Raw genomic sequence first — 21,694 nt, 5'->3', positions numbered from 1 at the left:
TCCTCCTTATTTCCATCCGAGGGCATCTTTACTCCCGCTCCGTTCCGTTCCGTCCTGTCCCGTCTTGTCCTGTCCTATTCCGTTCCGTCCCATCCCGTCTGCATACCAAACAATACCTGATGGAACAAAAGAAAAGGACAAAGATTACCGACAGAAAAACAATGGCCAGAGTGGGACCATGTCTATGGTTGCAAAGTCAAACACGTGCATGACTAATTCACATACCGATCCATCCGGTTGCAAAAATAGTTCAGGGCTCTCTCTGACTGACACATGCGATGCTCCTCCAAGAAAGTACGTGACGCCGCTCGCCCCCACACGCTTATAAATATCAGAAAACCTCACCGGCGCTGTTAGTTTGGTTCCCCGAACCTGAGATCGCCGCCTTTTGTTTTCAAGTCTCAACGTTTTTCTTCAAGGTACGCCAGTACTTTTCTGTTCATGTTGTTCTTGTCATCCTATTCAGTAAAGGTTCGATCTTTGCTTGTTCTTAGAGCCTTCCACTTCAAAACCTTTGCTTCCTGTGCAATAAATCTGCAAAAACTCTGATGGGTTTTTGAGGTTTTTCAGTTTTGCTTCTGATTTGTTCTTGCTGGCATGCTTTGTTCCTTCTGAATTTGTCTGTGAGATTAAATCTTTAAATTTCATCTCTTTTGTGTGTAGAATCTTAAGTTTTAGAGGGTTTTAGAGTTTAGAATTGTACCCAGGTATTGTGTTTTTCTGTGATCGTTATGGATCATCCAACTGTCAATGGAAGTCCTGATTACTTGAATGGTTTCAGTATTGATGATCTAGCCTTCTCACCCGATTTAACTCAATTCTCAAATCTCACAAATGAATACCAATTTAACCAGTTCTCTCCAGATCTTAACTTTATGGACAATCAATTTTCCCTTCCACCCGATTTCGAACAGGGTAATATTGTTCCTGAAGTTAGTTTGACCACAAGTGGAGAGTCATTTGTTCCATCCAAGAGTTTGAGTCCACCTGATGGAGGCTCATTGTCTCTGCCTACGACTGTGAGCGTCGGAGGAGCAGACAGTTCCTCCGATGACAGTGATTTCTCTGAAGCTATTTTCAAATACGCAAACCAGATTCTTTTGGAAGAGAACATAGAGAAAAAGCCATGCATGTTCTTTGATCCGTTGGGTCTTCGTGTGACTGAGAAATCGTTCTATGATGTTCTTGGTCAACAGTACCCCTTTTCACCCAATCAGCAACCCCTTCATATCAATCCGAATGTTGAGAGTCCTGATGGTAATATTTCTGGGAATTGTAGTGATTGTAGTGGTAGTAATAGGAGTTCTAGTCCTGGTACTAGCAATTCCATTGATCCTCAATGGGTTGGTGATTCGGGAGAGCAAAAACCTTCTTTTCCACAAACTTCCCTTCCCAATGACAGCCCCTTCCAGTTTAATTCACATTCCAGTTCACAGTTGTCTGTTCCTCTGGAAAATCGCATGACTAGTGTCGGTGATGGGCAGCATGTTGGTGATATGCTGCAGGGCTCCTCTGCAGAAGAGTTTGTGGCTCAGAATATATTTACAGACAGTGATTCTATCTTGCAATTCCAGAGAGGGTTAGAGGAAGCTAGTAAATTCCTTCCGAAAAGCACTCAGCTGCTTGTTGATCTGGAAAGCAACACAGTGTCTCCAGAAGTGAAAGCAAATGTGCCGATAGTTACTGTCAAGAAAGAAAAGAGTGAGAGGAAGAACTCACCTAATGGGTCAAAGGGAAGAAAGAATCGCGAGCGGGAAGATGTTGATCTTGAAGAAGGGAGGAGTAGCAAGCAGTCTGCAGTTTATATAGAAAAGACTGAAGAGAGTGAATTGTCTGAGATGTTTGACAAGGTGTTGCTGTCTACTGGCGGAAATAATGAATCTCAGTGTGATAGTGTTGCTTTTAAGAATGAAGCAAGCAAGACCTTGCAGCCAAGTGGACAGCCACAAGGATCTAATGGTAATGGAGGGAAGGCTCGTGGTAAGAAACAAGGGAAGAAGAAGGAAACTGTGGATTTGCGGAACCTCCTGATTTTATGTGCACAAGCTGTGTCTACCAATGATTTTAGGACCACTAGTGAACTGTTAAAGCAGGTTAGGCAGCATGCTTCTCCTAACGGTGATGGATCTCAAAGGTTGGCTCACTTCTTTGCGAATGGTCTTGAGGCTCGTATGGCTGGTACTGGCACCGGAACCCAAAAGTTTTATACGTCCCTTGCCAAAAGGTCATCAGCTGTTGATGTTTTGAAATCTTACCAAGTCCATCTTTCAGCTTGCCCTTTCAAGAGAATGTGTATGCTCTTCAAAAACAAGATGATTTTGAAGATGGCCGAGAAAGCAACAACCCTTCATATTGTCGATTTTGGTATCCTGTATGGTTTCCAGTGGCCAATCCTCATCCAGCATCTTTCAAAGAGACATGGTGGACCTCCAAAGCTACGCATTACTGGAATAGAGGTTCCCCAACCCGGGTTTCGTCCAGCAGAGTGTATTGAAGAGACTGGACGTCGCTTGGGAAGATATTGTGAGCGTTTTGGTGTACCTTTTGAGTACAATGCCGTAGCTTCACAAAATTGGGAATCCATCCAACTGGCGGACCTCAAGACTGAAAGGAACGAGGTGCTTGCTGTGAACTGTATGTTACGGTTCAAGAACCTACTTGATGAGACCGTTGAAGAGAACTGTCCGAGGGATGCTGTTCTAAATCTAATCAGAAAGATGAAACCTGATATTTTTGTCCACTCTATTATCAATGGTTCCTACAATGCGCCTTTCTTTGTCACTCGATTCCGGGAGGCTCTCTTCCACTACTCTTCCTTGTATGATGCATTTGATATTAATATACCCCGTGACAATGAAGAGAGGTTGGGGTTTGAGAGTGAGTTCTATGGCAGGGAAGCTATGAATGTAATAGCATGTGAGGGCGTAGAGAGGGTTGAGAGGCCTGAGACATATAAGCAGTGGCAGGTTCGATGCATGAGGGCTGGTTTACAGCCGTTGCAATTGGACCAAGATTTAGTGAAGATCCTTAAGGATAAGGTGAAGGCATGGTACCACAAAGATTTTGTAGTTGATCAAGATAGCGATTGGATGCTTCAAGGATGGAAGGGCCGAATTGTGTATGCTTCTTCTTGTTGGGTGCCAGCGTAGGAATCTTGTAGAACATGCTTGTTTGAACTTCTTTGAGAATTGCCATAGAAAGGATGATCAACAAACTAAAGCAGAGGTACTATTTCATTTCATATTTGAGTATTCTGGTTATCCATGTTGTACTCTAATATACATGCATATACTAGTCGGAGTTCATCCTTGTGAAGGTTGAGTTATTCGACCCACCCAGCAAGTTAGAAAAAAGCTTATTCATATTTTTCATGTTTTTTCAGGTCATTTGTGGTAATACCTTCTCGAAGAAGAACCGTAACGATAGAGTGGTGTCTCATTAGATATTTACTAAATTATCTTTTTGGCTTTTGATCGATGCATATGATGGCTGAAGGCGTATTGGTCATGGTAGATGATGGTTGAACGCCTTTCCTGCTGTTATGATATATAGTTATGTACATGCAGTCGGTTGCAGAACTATGGACATTAGTCAGACAGAATAAAGAGATGGAACAAGCTATATGAACTTCTGTTGTGACGAAAAGCTGTTGTTACACATGTCGGTCGGAACTTTTTTCCATCAGTAGTTGCAATGTCGGGGATTTTCTGTTCTTAATCTTTGTACAATCTTTTTTGGATCTTAGACTTTTGTGTTTGTTCTATCAGATGTATCAACAAGTAGAATGCGCTTTTTTTTTCTTTTTTTTTTTTTTTTGTGGGGTTTATTGATCAATTAGCTGTGTTGCTCACAAGTTCTCGTCTTCCGTTCTTCATTTTGGTAATGAAAAATTACAGAGAGATGCAACTTGCAAGTGCATTGCTTCGTTATGATCATGTTGCGTGTATGGTAGGGTGTCTTGCATATATGTTTGTAGGTTTTGATAGGACATAGTATTCAATTTGTTCTGTCAGAGCCATCATTCTGTGCGGAGGCTGCATATGGCATCAGACAACCGAGTGGAACCAACTTCGCAGGGACCGTAATCTGGCATCTGGGGATCCCGTTGTATTTGTGACTTGTGAGAAGTGCCACATGCCTTGTGTGGTCCGATTGTCCGGACCTAAGAATTTCTTCACCATAGGAGCCTGCTTCGCTGTTATTTTCTATTAGGGGTTACTTCTCACACACCCTTGTTAATTTCTGTCTGTTGATCTTTTTCAGTTCATCTGATCCGACAGTCGAAAACTAAAAATGTGTGGAAGAAATAAAAATGGGTGTGTGGATATCACACCCCTTTCTATTATTCAACAAATTATCAAAGTGTCTTTTTTGGGAAATTTAAGAAAGGGGATATTTGGAAAACTAAAACCTTCTTCTAACGAGAAATACTAGGTCATTCCTCCTTTGCAAACAAGTCACAATTAAGAGATGTTCTTGTGTACGGCACCTGGATTGGGGGTGGTGTGAGAGAGTGATGGATCAAAAGTGGTCCAGGTTAACATGACAAAATAGGGGATGAGGTAAAGGGAAGATTTTTGTGTCTGGGTCTGTAGGTGAGTTGGTCCGACTCGCGGACCTTAGAGTTTCTCCATAATTTGACATATGTACCATATATTTTAGATTCATACTAATCAGTCCATTTAATAAATTTTTAAATGACAAGTATACCCCCACATATTCTATAAAATTATAATTATTGCCCTTACATTATTTTCTTTGACAATTTAATATTTCACATTAAATATTATTATTTTTTAGTCTTTTAACATATTCTCAGCAGTTTGTCTAAAAGTTACCAAATACTCGGACGCTATTTTTATTTTTGTTAAAACCGTTTTTACATATTTTTAAGCTATTTAATCTCACAACACAACATAACAATTTATTTATTTTTAAAGCACAATACTACTAAACTAGCCCTAAGAGGGTGAGGGAGTGGGCTACGGTGCTAAGCCTCACAATGGGCTAGCATAGTTCAAATTCACCTTTGGCAAGAATCGAATCTAAGACCTCTCACTTACAAGTAAAGAGGAATATCGCTAGACTATAGTACTAAGTGGCAATATATTCTTTTATTAAAAAGACGTTATGTTATCTTCCTTTTTTCCTTTTAAGACTCTACATATCTTACAAATATTTTTACACTTCCTTGTAGCCTTTAGATTTCATAACATCAAAGGGTTCTTATTTATTCATGAAATGACATGGATGCTTATGGGGATTTTAACTAATACTAGCATTTACCTACACACTTTGTGTGTATGAACGCATTTTTTTAGAAAATGAGAGAGAGAGAGAAAGAGAGAGAGAGAGGGAGAGAGAATGTGGGGGGAGTGGGAGGTTTTTGTTTTTGGTCTTTTTTTTTAAATTAATTTTTTTAAAAAAATATTGAAGGTATTTTAACATCACATGTAGGTGACACTTTGAAAAAAAAAATAGCAAAATTTGGTTGTGTGAAATTACATTTCTACCTCATATTTCTTATTCATGTTCTGTTTTAATTAGAGGGTTAAACTGATAATTTTGGTTGACAATGAGTGTTTTATTAATTAGTAGAGATTAATGACAAAAAATAAGACTGAAAAAACATAAAATATGGAAAATTAAAAATAAATTTTAAAAATGAAAGAAACCCTAACTATTTGTGGAGAGGAGTGTTGCCCTTGCATCACGACATGAGTTTAAACTTCATCGGCTCCCCAATCTAACAAATCTATCGTTTGACCAAAAAAAAAAAAAAAAAAAAAAAACCCTAGTTGTAAAACAAGCTACCTGCAGACTTTAAGCCAATAACAAAAACAATGAAATATCTTCTTAGTTTGCCGATGGGGTATGTAATGCTTGGATGAGATTGTTGGCAAAAGTCTCCCTAATATCTACGGAAAAATCACCATTACGTAAGCAAAACACAATTCTATTTTCTTTATTATTGTTCATATATGTAGGATGATTAATTAGGTTTTTGCAATTTTTTTTTTTTTCATTTTTCCGGTTCATGAGTTTGATAAATTTTCTACCCATTTGGTGCCTTTGCCTTTTAAAATATTGTATTTCACACACAAACCCCTTAGCCACGCATAGACCCAAATAGATTTGACCATTTTTTCTCATGATTTAGAACAATTCGAGTCCCTTTCGAGCGATGCTTAAACCCTTTCGAGTTGTTAAAATTCTGTACAAATTGGAATGGATTGGACCCACCTTTCACTAGGAGTAACAGATTGAGCTACCCTGTGAAGTTGGTAAAAGAAATATAGCATATTATCTAATCTGATTGAAAATTAAAGCTTAACAGAAAATTAATTAAGCTGTTGCCTGCACTCATCTCCATCTTACTAAAGAGAGCAACAATTTTTTTTGAGAGACCAATCATATTAATGGACACGTTTATTGCGTGTGCACTTGGATACTTGCACGCATAATTACCCATTCAAGTGAGTAACGGATGTCTATTCACTAGTAGAAAAACATGTTTGCGCGACCTAAAAAGACAAAGCGTCGCGCAAACAACCTTTGCGCGACGGTACTTTGCGCAACGAAATTCTAGCGTCGCGCAAAACTTCTTTGCGCGACGCAGGAACTTGTGCGTCATGCAAAACACTTTGCATGACGCCAGCCTTCGTCGCGCAAATGCCGTTTGCGCGACGTTTTGTGCGTCGCGCAATATCTTGGCGCCAAACAAAGAATGTTTTACCGCTTTTTTGCCAACTTTACGCGACGCATGTGCACATGCGTCGCACAAAGTTGTTTTGCGCGACGTACGTACACATGCGTCGCGCAAAGTTGACTTTGCGCGACAAGACTGGCGTCGCGCAAAGTCAACGACTTTTCCTACTCCACTTAATCAGTTTGGGAGGCAGAAACTGCAAACCCAGTTGCAGCAGCTACCTCCCTCCCCCATCTCTCTTCAAAACCTTTTCCAATCAATCCCGTTGATATCAAAGTGAGTCAAATTTCACCTTGTTTTTAGATTGATCCCATTTCTAAGTTCTGTTTGTTTGCGGAGAAAATGAGGGAAATGATCATTTTATTTTTTGCTCCTCTCTCTGTTTCGTTCCTCCAATTCCAACAAAACTTAAAAATTTATAGCAATATAATGTAATGTTTGTGTTCATTTGTAGCAATATAACTTGAAAATTTGTAGCAATACACACACACACACACACGCATACTTTTCTAGTTATTTAGCTGCTTTTATAATGTAATGATGCTTCTGAGTGTGTTAGTGGTATGATTGTGTTCATTTGTTTGAATAATGTACATTTGGAGCTTAAATTTTTTATTAATTCATTTTTAATTTGAATTTTCCACCTTGCTCAGCTGAAAAAGAAGAAAAAACTGTTTTTTTTTAGCTTAGATTGGTTGGATGAACTGGAGTAGAAACTACTTGATATGAAATGGAACTCAGAGTTAATCAAGCTACAATTATTAAGCAGCACGTTGCTTTGTGGAAATGGACAGATAGCAATAAGAGGAAATATCGAATCCTTTGTTGATTTTTTTTTTTCTGTTTCTACACCCATTATTATCAATTCTTTCATGATTTCTGTTATTAGGAATTCATGAAAGAATTGGCAACAATGGTGAGATGTTAGGAATTCATGGTGAGATGTTACGTAGATGAGAGTTTTTAACTTCTCATTCCTGTTATTGCTGTGTGACAACTCAATTTGGCTTTATCTTACTCTGTGATTCTAGGAAGCAAGTGCCATTCCTTTTGCTTCTCTGACTGCTTGGCGAGCTCTCGTAAGTACTGTTAGGAAAGCTAAGGGGTATGTTATCTCGGATATTAACTTCCTTCCTTTGATGTATCATGATTCTTCTGTTAAAGTTGTTGTCATCAGGAAGCCATTGTCATTTTCTTTCTTTTTTTCGATTGCAAAAGCTGTTGTCGTTTTCACATGGGGGTAATGTTTCTTTCAGTAATGAAATTTGTTTCACTATACTAGAGATGTTGAACTTTTGTGTCCAAACTTTTACCATCTTCCCAGCATTTTTTAGGTAAAAGGTATAAAAGAAAGTATGAAAATTATTTTTGATGCTGTGTCTTTGAGAAACATGGATTGAGAGGCAGCTGAAGCTTTATATTATTTTGGTGTAGGGATTTGATTATTGTATCTTATCTCGGTGGAAGCTGTCATTAACAATTTTGCATCCTTTTGTTATTGCATCTTATCTTTACAGCCAACGGCTGTTAGTTGTGGGTGGTGGAGGAGTTGTAGGTTTGGCCGCAATTCAGATTTGAGATGTCACAGTGTACGTAAATCACTTTATTTTCTTCGCTATATTAATTTTTATTAATTTATTTTATTTTATTTAGTTTTAGTAATTATTGTGATTTAGTTTATTTGTATGCACATATTTTTGTACATCACCTGCAAAATTGTTTTGTGTTGTACGAAGTTAATATTACTTAACTTCGTACAATTTTTTTTTTCAAGAAAAGCTTAGTTTCCCGTTTGAGAATTAGTTGGATTTCGTGCATGGATGCGAAAGCATGACTGTGGTCCAATTAATTCTTGAATTGTCCCATTTTTTGGACAGTTTGGGAATGCATAGTTATGTGTTGTAGTTTGCGGTTCATGGATTAGGTTTCGATAATGGAAATTTTGGTAACATTTCCTGATGTTCTTCTAGTACACGGTGGATATTATGTATCTACGGCGTGCACTTGAAGAACTATAAGGAGATGCTGCCAAAATTAGCCCATGTCAAAATTTAATCCATTGGAATCGTAAATTACGGCACATAACTGTGCATTCCTGAATGGGATAGGGCCCTTACCGGAGGAATAAGGTGACAAGACAATAGTTGAATTTGTTATAATTCTTGTACTTTTATTGGGATTGCAGACAAAATGGACAGACAGTGGATACATAATCATAATAGATGTGTTGTTGAGTCCTTGGATGGAATAGAAAAGTTCATTGAATTCGCAACTAGACATAACATAGGTTCAACTCATATTCGATGTCTGTGTAGGAGGTGTAACAACTCAATGTGGGAGACATTCTCGAATGTTCGATTTCATTTAGTAAGAAATGGGATGATGGAGATGTATACTACTTTGTATTATCATGGAGAACGATTAGATCAAGCTTCATCTTCATACGTGACACGAGTGGAGACTGTTGAATCTAATGTGGATCATAATGAACAAGTTATGAATATTCTAAATGACGTTTATCCATATGCCTCGAGTAACACCAATCAGGAAGGGGGAGATGACGGTTGTCCAACCATGGATAGTGAGGCATTCAAAAACTATGAAAAACTATTGAAAAATGCAAAGCAAGAATTATATCCGGGTTGCGAGAACTTTTCGGTGCTCACAGCAATTGTGGAGTTGATGCATGGCAAGATCAAGTTTCGTTTGTCAAACAAGTGTTTTGATTATTTTTTTGGAGTTATCAAGAGGATGCTTCCAAAGGAGAATTGTTTACCTGAAGATCATAAAAGTGCCCAAAAAATGTTGAAGGGTCTCGGATTGGGGTATGAAAAAATTCACGCATGTGTAAATAATTGTATATTGTTTTACAAAGAGAACAAACAGTTGGATAAATGCCCTGTCTGCAATGAGCCGAGGTTTAAAATGACATCACAGAATAGAAAGACCAAGATTCCACAAAAAGTAATGTGTTATCTTCCATTGAAGCCTAGGTTGCAGCGATTGTACATGTCGATGCATACCGCAACCGACATGAGATGGCATAAAGAAGGACGAGTAAATGATGATGTTATGAGGCATCCTGATGATGGAGAGGCATGGAAAGAATTCGATCGGATGTACCCTGATTTTGCAGCTGACCCGTGCAACGTCAGATTGGGACTTGCCACCAACGGATTTAATCCGTTCGGAGTTTTAAATCAAATCCATAGCACTTGGCCGGTTGTCGTATTTCCTTATAATCTGCCGCCTTGGAAGTGCACGAAAAAAGAATACATGATGTTGACTCTATTAATTACTGAAGATCCAGGAAAGTCCATTGATGTTTATTTGCGGCCGTTGGTTGATGAGCTAAAAGATTTATGGGAAAACAGTGTTTGTACGTACGATAAGTATACTGGGCAGATGTTTACCATGCGAGCGGCAGTGATGTGGACAGTAAACGATTTTCCCGCATATGCAATGGTTTCTGGGTGGATGACTAAAGGTTATTTGGCATGTCCAATATGCAAGGAGAACGTAACATCTTCTTGGCATGCAAGAAAAGTTTGTTATCTTGGTCATCGTAGATGGCTTCCTTGGGACAACGAGTGGCGTCAGAACGATAAAGCTTTCCATGGCACGAAAGAGACTCGGCCAAGACCAAGAGAATGGTTCGGAGATGAGATTTTGGATCAATTAAACTGTTTGGAATTTGGTCATTTCGGCAAAGGGGTCAGTAAGCCCAGACCAACTATACATCTGAACTGGACGCACAAGAGTATGTTATTTGAGCTCCCGTACTGGTCAAAGTTAAAAATGAGACACAACCTCGATGTTATGCATATTGAGAAAAATGTGTTTGATACTTTGGTCGGGACAATTCTAGACATTGAAGGAAAAACGAAGGACACGATCGAAGCTCGCCTCGATTTGGAACGAATGGGCATTAGGTCATCCTTGTGGATGAAGAGAGTTGGTGGTACATTGAAGAAAGGCCATCCTTTTTTTACAGTTAAGCCGAATGGGAAAAAAGAGTTTTTCAACTTTATTTCTTCTGTAAAGTTTCCAGATGGGTATGCTTCTAATATCTCGCGTTGCGTGAACATGAGGGGGTGTAAATTTTCAAACATGAAGAGTCATGACTGTCATGTGATACTTCAACGCCTTCTTCCGGTTGGTATTCGACACTTATTGCCTCTTGATGTGGTGAAACCAATCGTGTTGTTGTCGAGATTTTTTTCACAATTGACTGTAAGGTGTTTGCGGAAGTCGGATGTTAAACAATTGCAGGACGACATTGTGAATGTTTTATGCAAGTTCGAACAGATATTTCCCCCAGCTTTCTTTACAAGTATGATTCACTTGCCAGATGAGGCATTGCTTGCCGGACCAGTGAACTATCGATGGATGTATCCAATAGAAAGGTACTTAATTAAGCGTCTATATATATAACAGATTCATGATCAACAAACACTTTGAATAATTTGTAGCATACCTTTTATTTGTGCAGATATCTTGGTGAGTTGAAAAAGTGTGTTTGAAACAGGGCAAAGCCCGAAGGATCACTTGTGGAGGCATGGGTTGCATATGAGTCACTTACTTTTTGTGCAATGTATCTTGAAGATGTTGAGATAACTTTCAATCGTCCTCAACGCAATAATGACAGTGGTGTCAGAAAAGAGAAACTGTCTGTTTTTGCCCAAACTGCGCGACCATTCGGCGATCTTCTAAAAGGTGAATCATTTACCAAAAAGGACATGGAGATAGCACATTGGTTCATACTCAACAATTGTGATGATGCTTTGCCATACCTTGAAGAGCATGAACAATTGATGAAGCGGGAACATCCTTCACATTTATATGCCAAGAAGCACCGTGACTTGTTTCCTTCATGGTTTCACACACATGTAAGTTGTATGTGGTTTGAATTGAGCATATTTTCCAACTTGTTCATGCCCGTCTTTAAATTTGGTTACACTAACAGGTTAACTTTTTGTATATGTTATATTAGATGAACAAATTGAAGGCCTTGAATTCACCCTCTTACGATGAAGAATTATATAACTTGGCGAGAGGACCGCTTCACGTTGAATTGTTCTCAGGTTGTCATGTCAACGGGATCAAGTTCTTGGGGGCAACACGTGATGACAAGTTGTCTACTCAAAATAGTGGTGTTCATGTCCCGGGTGCGGGCGACAATGAAGACATTGATTTTTATGGCAAACTAACTAGTGTAGTACAATTGCTTTAAAAAGACAAGTGTCAAGTGATACTATTTAAGTGTCTTTGGTTTGATACAAACCCACATAACCGAACAAGTGTTAAGCGAGACCATGGTCTACTATCAGTAAACACTACGAGACATTGGTACGATGAAGACCTATACATTTTGGCAACAATGGCGAAACAAATATTCTATCTAGACGACCCTAAAGCCGACAATGGTTGGAAAGTTGTTCAGAAGATTGATCGAAGAGGGCTATATGATATTCCAGAAGTAGATCATGATGACAATGACGACAACGTCGCTGACCAACAGTTATCATCTTCGATAGAAATTGGTGAAGAAACACTCCGGGATACTAATATTGTCCAAGAACCGTTTGACGTACCTGGAGTTCCCGAATTCGAAATATCAATTGACCTTGGTGATCTGCCTCAATACAATGCACTGGAAGAGGCAAACGAAGATGAAGACGAATGGGAATCCGAAAATGATAATAGCGAGGATAGCGAGAGTTATTATTATAGTTCGGATGAGGATTAATATAAACTTGTAAAGGATAGCGAGAGGATAACGAGAATTATTGTTGGTGATGTAATCGTATGAAACTCACCTTCTACCTTTTTTCCCATTCTTTGAAATTCATGTTTAAAGTCATAACAGGGAACAAGTATAGAGTTGCTGTTGGGAACACACCTGTAAGTTTTTCACTTTCTTTATATTTTTTGGCTTTTTTCACATATAAGTCTTTTGTACTGTTAAATTTAGAGAGAAGCATTTCAAGCACAATACTTTAGAAAAACATTGTCTTGACTTATCAACAGTAGAAACTACAGCAGTATCGGCCGCCAGAAGAATAGTTGAAGTGGATGAGTTTATGAGGGCCGGCTTATATGATGGATGGCTTGGAAAACAGCATCAAACATGGAGGAGATGCTCCGAGAAGCAGATGTGGTATGGCTCTCGCTCTCCTTACCCCTATTTTTTTGTTTTACTTAAACCGCTTCTAATTGTGTGGTTTCCAATTCTTATTCTAGATAAGCCTTCACCTAATTCTGGATAAGACCACTTATCATCTTGTATATTTGTATAAATGAATGTGAGAGATACACGCATGTTTCGAGTTGGCTTGGATGTCTTCGAGGTAAAAAACCACACCTAATTCCTTATTGTATTCAACCTTTTTCGAACGCTATCTCTGATATTTGAGTGGTTTGTGAATGAAGTTGCATTAGGATGAGCCTTACATGAAGCCTGGGCTTGCCGACTTGAAAAATGTTGTTGTGGTACGTCACATTGCTTCCGCTTCCAAGGTAATTACCGTCCATATTAGTTCAAACACATTAGGGAAAGAGCTTTCTAATTTTAAGAACATAAAGATTTGTTACCTTATCAAACGAGGAGCTTTTTGATTTTTGTAGTGAACTCGTGAAGGAATGGCAACACTGGCTGCTCTCAATGTCTTGGTATGTCACTAATGTAACAATTTTGAAAATCCAGAAAATAAATTGTATAGAATTGTAGGATTCAAAATAGCTCACATCGTTCAAAATTGCAGATTTGGCACTAAAGTACTAACATCCCTTACATTGATACGATTTTAGGGGAAAATTCAAGGCTCTATCTTCGGGGCCTTCCTGTTGACTTTCATTGCATATGTTTGTGTTATAAACTACAATTTCAAAATCCTTTCATTCTACTTGTGGAATTTTGTATTGCCATTCAAGAACAACATTCAATCAGCCTAAGAAAATCATAATCACCTATGCCTTGAATGTCCTCTTTGTGAATTTCATGGTGGTTAATAGATGAAACTAATATGCATGGTAGACTAACCACTGCAATATTAACGTAATTTGCTTAACTTCAACGACTCAAAACTTTGGATGACTGTTTGGTGCACCGTCTTCGTGATAATATCTCTTATAACCTGTACAGATGTTGTTCAAGGGTTTTCCAAATGTATGTGATTCCTTGAAGGTTCTCAGGAATGGTGCATTGGAAATGGCTTCGTCTGGGAGGTGGGCTACTGAGTGGGAAGAGCATGCCAAAGCATTAATACTAGAGGTAAGCTTATAATATGCATTTTCATCAGTCTTACTTATCAACTACGTACCCTCACATTTTTCTTTATCATCTACCTGTGGTGTCTTGATTTCCTTGTATTATACTATAGATGGCTATGAATCTGATTTCAGAGGTTCTGAAATTGCAGGTGATCTCTAAAAACTCAGATTGATTTTTGGTTCTGGTTGAAAGTTGTTTAGTCGATGAGGTAATATCATGATACAATTTACAGTTTCTTTTGTGCAACCAAAGTTTCACCGATCAATTTCCTATGTATCTCCTTGTTGCTTGGACATATTGGACCAATGCAATTGCTTCCCCCGTTATCCATCACTCTACACATTCGATGCTAACTATGCACATCACATTTTGAATACCGACAATTGGAAGTGAAAAATAAAACATGGCCATACTTTTGTGATAAGAAATTATGAACTGAAAAAGGAACTTATAAATCTCCTGGTTATGTTTGTAATCTTCTTTATCAAATTTTTTTTTCCAAAGTTCGTTAATGATTATGACAACTTCTGTTTGTAATTTAATGTTCTGCTTTTGCAGTCATTCTTTGCTGGTTTGGCTGCATCAGGCGCTTTAACCTCCGGCTTGAGGCTGATGACAAAAGCTGTCTTTGAGAAGTCTCATGATGGTCTTCGCAAGGGGACGAGTATGTCAATTTCCTTTACATATAGATAGTTGGGGTGGTTGATATATATTCATATGCTTCTTGTTATATTGTGGTTGTATGTGTCAAAGTCGAGGATGTGGATTTGAGGTTTGTAGAAGTTGCACGCTACATTATCAATCTTCCCTGGATTCATATTTGAAAATACCAATTGATACGTATGACAAAAAATTTGCTACATTTATTGATGCTTATCGTTTTGATGGGATACGCATTCTACGAAAAGAATTTTAATGATCCAACCGTCAAACTTGTTTGTATATGCTTCAAGATCGCATACGCCAAAAATCGCAAAAAACAAAGATTCAAAGATGAATTTGATATTCAACTTAAAATATTTACACTAGTGGATACCACAAAATCTTATGTCATGATGATCGAAGAAAATTGAGGATTTTGTAAAAGGAATAACATGCAAGCTTTGAGTTCCATTGGCAAGGTTTAAACTTTTGAGAAAGGCTTCACAACCTTTAAAACAAAAACTCTTTCATTTTGCATATCATTGCACATTTAATATTTTGTAATAGATTAGCAATGTATGAATGTTTGTTTATTAGGCTTTTATTTTCAAGTGTAGATGTAGTACTTAAACTACAAATGTGTTTTAATATTTTGAAGTAATATTTATGTGGCAATGTGTGGTATATGCAAATTTAAGAAAAAAAAAACATTTTTCTTAACGGGTCATAGCGGGTCATAACGGGTTGGGTCACTTTACCCGTTGGGTAAAGTGACCCGACCTGTTAAGGACCCGTTAAGATAACGGGTGTGACACGACATGACCCGTTAAGATAATAGGTGTTACACGAAAACGACACGAACACGACAGACACGACCCGTTTGCCAGGCCTAGGTGCAATAGTAAAAAATAGGCGCTTTTTTTTTTTTTTTTTTCAAATTTCAAATTTTATTTCCTTTCTAAGTTTGGATGCTCATCTCTCATCCCTCACTTTGTCCAAGTTTGGACGCTCACCTCTCATCCCTCAAATCTCAGACCCTCCTCACCCTCCTCGAACTCACTCACTCTCTCAACCTCACCCTCCAAGAATTTTTTAACTCACTTCTGTTCTCTAAGGAGCAACATCGCAGCTCCTCCACTTCTGATGTTAGTTCTGTTCTCCAAGGAGCTGTTAGTTCTGTTCCTCGAACAGAAGTGAGCCGATTTCTCTCCTCCTCCCACATCAGACAAGTGACTCACCTCTCATCCTTCACTTCCTCCCACATCGCTGATTTCTTTTTCGACCTCACTGTTCATCGGTTCTCCCCCAAATCAGGTAAATTTTGGAATTAATTTATGGTTTGTGAAATTTAGCACTTGGAAGATAGAGTATATTGTATATTCCTCCAGGGACTTGTTTGTGCTAAATTGTTGTCCCTAACCTGTTTGACGAAATGCCTCAACAACTTTGATTGAGTTGGATTATTCCTCCATGGATTTTTATTTCCTTTCTCTTTTCCATTGTTGAAGCCGCATCATGCCTCTTTGGGATAGTACTGTAGAGAGTTAGTAGCTTTGTGAAGGCTAAGTTTATCATTTTGCCCAAAATTTCCCTTTGCTTGCACCAAATCCCGCTCCATCTTTGGCTACCTTCTCCATTTTCTTCCTTGATTTCTTGCGCGAGCTTCAAATGGTAAAGTTCGTCCACCAAGTTAAAATGAGGTGTGCGCCCCAAGGTCAGACTTTGTCAACCCATAAATCTAGGCAAATTGGTTGTGTTTGAAGCATTTTGGTTGGTTTGTAAGGAAAGGGGTTGGGATATCTCTCATAACCTCCCGTGTGAAATTAGAGTTGTGGGCCTTGATTTTGGTTCTCCCAAGTAGCCCAAAATCTCCACAAGCACGTAGGCCCAATGAACTTTTCGTAACCGTTCACGCCACAACCCGCTTGGTAATCTTCGTTATCTGGCTTGGCCCACTTAAGTGTGTTGTGTGAAGAGCAGTTTGGTGTGTTTCAAATTAAACTATTAATGTATTAACATTATGAACTTATTTCAATTTGGCTTGGCATGATCAATACACATGGTTTTGCATGGGCTTAGTGTGAATTTTTTCGAATATCCGAATTATGAATTATCATTCCTTTTGGCGTGGTATGAATGTGAATTTTCATACTCCTCATTTTGCACTCTACTCATGAATTTGAGCTTGGTTTGCTACGAATATATAATGACTAAGCTTCCAAATATAATTGGGCTTTTTAGTGAAATTTTTGGGTTTCCTGCAACATTGCATTGTTGTTTCCCAAGTCTCAAGTTGCTTCATGTTATTACAGATCTTGTATTAGGTGATACCTCATTGGAAAAGCTTTTCTGTAACTCCCTTGTTCTTGAAGATTTGGATATACATCCATTTTTCGGAAAAGATGCAATGAATTTCAACATATTTGCTCCTGAATTAAAGACTTTAAGAACAACTGTGAAAGATACAGAGTTGTCAAACTATTTATTTGTCAATGCCTCAAATCTTGAAAAACTGTGTCATGGGGTTTGCATCGTCAAGGCAACACTCTGTCATATTGAATGTATTTCTCACATAGATGATGTTCAACACTCACGTCATGAGTTGATGTTGTATTTTTTATTTACATGCTGATGTGCAACACTCTGTCACATTGAAATACCTTAACACTCTTGTCATATTGAAATGCCTCAACATCTTTGATTGAGTTGGATTATTGTTGTCCATTTACATGCTTGGCAAATGCACCACCAGCATATACACCCACTTACAGCATTGACACCATGATGAGTTTATTGTTAAGTAGTTTGCATTTGAGAATTATGTCGTCCTCTTTCTGTCATGGGAAAACAGTTTTGAAATGGATATGAATAGGTTTCTCATGATTTTGGCCCATCCCATTTCTTTTTGCCTATCATTTTTCTCTAGTGGACCAAGTGGGTGGTGCATGTATTGACGCATTGACTCTCCGTAAGGTCAGATTTGAAAGCTGATGCTTGTGATGGAAATGGTGATGAATTTGAAATGTTAGTTTTGATGTTTAAGTTAGATTGGACTCTCATATATCTATAGGTTATTTGAATATGTACCCCATCGTTTCCTGGTTTCCTACATTGTGCTTAGTTAATACGTTGTATAGTTACAATTGTATTTTCCTTTTCTAGGATCACAATTGCATTTGAGAAAGACGATAAGGTTGAAAACTGTAAGAGAAATATTGATACTCCAGGGTTCTAATCCTTCTTGAAAGCTTGATGTGAGTTTTTCTGTTGCATTTACCTTGTCATGAAACCCACAACATTATCTGTTGCATTTAAGAAAAATGTTGTAGGATTAGTTTCTAATGTTATATTTTTATGCTTGAATAAGTGTATAGATGTCGCAGTTGATCACTCGTCGTCGGAGTGTGACCAAGAAGCTTTTCAATCACCAGAAATCTTGTATCAGCACAGCGGAAGTGAACATATCAAGATCGAATGGCGAAGATACCATGATAACATTCATCCAGATATGTAGAGATGAATGTATGTATGCAGAACATTCAATAGCAAAGCCTAAAGAAATAGAGAGATGAGAGCGACAGAAAGAGTAAGAAGAATGAAAGCTTTTGTTATTTCTCAACAGATTCAATACGAATCTGACACACACAGAGTACATGTTTATATAGCCTGCAGATATGCCTTATCAGCTACGCTCTTACTCTAACTACTTGATAACAAACTAACTAACTCCAATAACTGATGTAGTAATCTGTGATGATGTGTCAAATGATGTGGTAGTCAACTGATGATGTGGCAATAGCCATATACCTTCAACAGGCAGAGGTACTATTTCATTTCACATTTAAGTATTACGTTTATCCATGTTGTACACTAATATACATGCATGCATATAGTAGTCGGTTTTGTGGCTGAACTTCCTGAATACGCCATCTTTGTAATTAGAGTCTCTCTTTTTTATAATATGAAGTTTATCCTTGTGAGGGTTAAGTTTGAGTTATTCGACTCACTCAACAAGTTAAAAGAAAAAAGCTTATTTACATTTTTCATGTTTTTTCAGGTCATTTGTGGTAATACCTTCTCGAAGAACCTTAACGAAAGAGCGGTGTTTCTCATTAGATATTTACTAAACTATCTTTTTGGCTTTTGATCAACGCATATGATGGCTGAAGGCGTATTGGTCATGATAGATGATGGTTGAACGCCTCTCCCACTGGTATGATGTATAGTTATGTACATGCAGTCGGTACTTTAGGTCTTCAAGTTGAAATTTGTTCGAGTTTTGGTTTTGTTTTTCATTTGCTTTTGTTATAAGTTTCTGATTTAAGACTAGCAAGCTGATGGTGAGAAATGATACCATGATAGTGGTAATTGGCTAGTATGGAGAGAAATGTGAGTCTAAGCCTTATTGTTGAGAGAGTGTGAATCTATACCTTGGAATTAAACGCTTGCGTAATAGTTTAAATGAATTTTAATTTATTGTTAATTAATTTTAGGTTGGATGATGACATTTTATTACAGAGGTTGGGCTATCCATCAACAATCCACGTATTGCTACGTCACTCATTAAGTTTTGTCCCCATTGGATAGACTTATACACTCCACACGCGAGAGACCATGTTGAAGTGGGAATCCCACCTCTACAAATAATCCTAGAAGTGTAAATGAACTATAGTATTGCTCAAACAATTTGAAACTAGCTGAGAAAGGAACACTTATTCTTTGGTATTCTATTTCCTTGCTGAGAAAGAAACACTTTTGAAACTGGAGGGGACCCTTCATTCTTTTTCATATAGTATTGCTCAAACAATTTGAAACTAGCTGAGAAAGGAACACTCATTCTTTGGTATTCTATTTCCTTGCTGAGAAAGAAACACTTTTGAAACTGGAGGGGACCCTTCATTCTTTTTCATATAAGTTTTTCACAAAGCACTGTCGATGTTGTGGATGGTGGGCAAACAATTTCGTTGTATAAAATTAATATTGTAAAGTTTGGGCCAACCTAAATTTGGATGAATGTAGTCCATCATAAGACAATTCTTCAACGTATCGAATATTTTTGTTGTTGTTGTTGGAGTTGAAGTAACAAAATGTTTTAATTAATTAGTTTATAGTTCTATTTTATGTTGGTCACTTTTGACTACTTGAAGCCGCCAGTCACTGTCCAAACACCATCATATATACAGTTTTTTGTTTTTGTTTATAATTATACATTAGATTACTCCTATACTTAATTGAGAAATTTTTAAAAAACTTTGATTTTGATATGAATGGTGCTATCCACACACTCATATTTTTTCCTCCAATCATTTAATCTTCTTTAATTTATTTGATCCCACAATCCAAAATTAAAAAAGATATATAGAAGGTAAAACAAGTGTTTGGATAGCACTATCCTATCTTAATTATGATTAGGGAATTCTAAGGTCATACTTCTCTGTAGAAGTTAAGAAATTGGTGATATTGCCCTTTGAGAATTGTAATGGTCATCCTCTTGCACAGTACAAGAAATTTGGGTACTGTCCTAAAATATCTCGGGATGTATCTCATTCTCTTCTCACTCACAACGCATGATGACGGAGCCCGTGATGTGTGAGAAAATAAAAAGAGATGTATTCTCGGGATAAGGAAAGACTTCTTTTTCTGTGAAAATCATGGTTTGCTTTTGAAAAATTAGTGACAAGTCTAATTACAGTAATGTTGATTATTTAGTCAACAACATATTCATTTGGAATTTCATATCAGAAAAATCATAAAAAGATATAGAAAGAAGGGGCGGAGGGGTGGAGTTTATACTTCACCCCATATCGGAGAAACTCTTAAATTTCAGCTAAAATTGATAGATTTCGTCGATATTTTCGACATATCAGTTAAATATCGAAGAAACTTTTATATTTCGTCTAAACCAATATTTGACATTCCCTAAAGTTTCAGTTTAAATTTTACGTTTTGAGCAAATTTCTTCATTTCCATTGAAGACAAACAATATCGATATATCCATCGATATTTGCACAAGTTTGCATATCGATATTTCTATCGCTATCGGTGTTATAACCAAATCCAGTCATCGGTATTTCCACCGCTATCGGTTTTCAAATACAACCCACTTACCCACGTGTACATTCAGATACATATATGATGGTGATCTTTCACTTTGACAATAATAGTTAACAAAAACCCAGTCATAATTAACCAAACCAATCAATAATTTAAGGCCAAAATACTTACGTACGTAGTATTAGTCAAATGGAATTGTCATTGTCGCATGCATGAGTAGAAGAATATTCGTCGGTGTGTCTTATAAAAACAAAAGAAAGTCAAAAGATGCAAATTACATGTGATGTTTTACTTTTAATACCTAATATATAGTTTAATTTAGGAGATAAGCATCAGTAAGGATTAAGTTATCATAGCTTCTTAGATTTCAACCGTTGTGTGACTTGTGTCTCATTAATACTGATACACGTATTATGTACTACATTGTTAGTGACTATTTATTATTGTTTTTCACATATTATAATCCACTATTTCTCGTTTACCAACTGAAGTTGAATATACATTGTTAGCCCAAATAGCACGCGTGAATAATCATCAATATAATAGTCTTTACAATTTCAAGCACATATAACGTCAACAATAAAACTACCATTCTAATTTCTGATTGTATAACAAATTGTAATCATGTGGTGAAGTCAGTTAACAATCATAGTCCAAATAAAATTTTCTCCCATTTTTTTGGTCAAACGTTAAGTGTACAAGTATCATTTTCCTTAGTTGCATCAACCAATCATGAAGCTCCATATGTGCATGAATTTTTCTTTTTCGAAACATTATTTTAGAACTAAAATAGAGAAAAACCAAAAAATCACAAAGTTCATACTCTCGGACGCGCCACCGTCATCCCGCGTACCACTTCCCCACCCCCACTGCCTTTGCCCTATACATTCCCCACCTCTTAATCTCCAGTGACATGAACCCTAACAGGCCCTCCTAATTAAAACCTCAATTTCCCCCTATTCAATTTTGATCCTTTAAACAAATGGCTATTGGAGTGCATCACCCAAGCTACCCAT

At 37.5% G+C, this 21,694-nt stretch overlaps 2 protein-coding genes across 2 annotated transcripts; both read left to right on the top strand.

The window, feature by feature from the left end:
• The first annotated feature begins 275 nt into the window (after nt 1-275).
• Nucleotides 276-3,929, top strand: LOC103964673 (scarecrow-like protein 33). Its single transcript, XM_009377629.3, has 2 exons — nt 276-3,225; nt 3,383-3,929. Exon 1 carries the CDS (start codon nt 732-734, stop codon nt 3,147-3,149), a length of 2,418 nt encoding a protein of 805 aa, XP_009375904.1. The 5' UTR covers nt 276-731; the 3' UTR covers nt 3,150-3,225; nt 3,383-3,929.
• A 5,162-nt stretch (nt 3,930-9,091) lies between these two features.
• On the top strand, nt 9,092-11,942 carry LOC125468524. The gene is made up of 3 exons (XM_048564351.1): nt 9,092-11,115; nt 11,238-11,598; nt 11,703-11,942. Exons 1-3 carry the CDS (start codon nt 9,092-9,094, stop codon nt 11,940-11,942), a joined length of 2,625 nt encoding a protein of 874 aa, XP_048420308.1.
• The last annotated feature ends 9,752 nt before the right edge of the window (nt 11,943-21,694 follow it).

This window comes from the organism of the source record quoted next, unplaced genomic scaffold (assembly GCF_019419815.1).
Source record: "Pyrus x bretschneideri cultivar Hongxiangsu unplaced genomic scaffold, Pyrus_bretschneideri_v1 Contig39, whole genome shotgun sequence".
Classification (NCBI taxonomy): Eukaryota; Viridiplantae; Streptophyta; class Magnoliopsida; order Rosales; family Rosaceae; genus Pyrus; species Pyrus x bretschneideri.
This window is presented reverse-complemented; position numbering and strand designations above follow the sequence as displayed.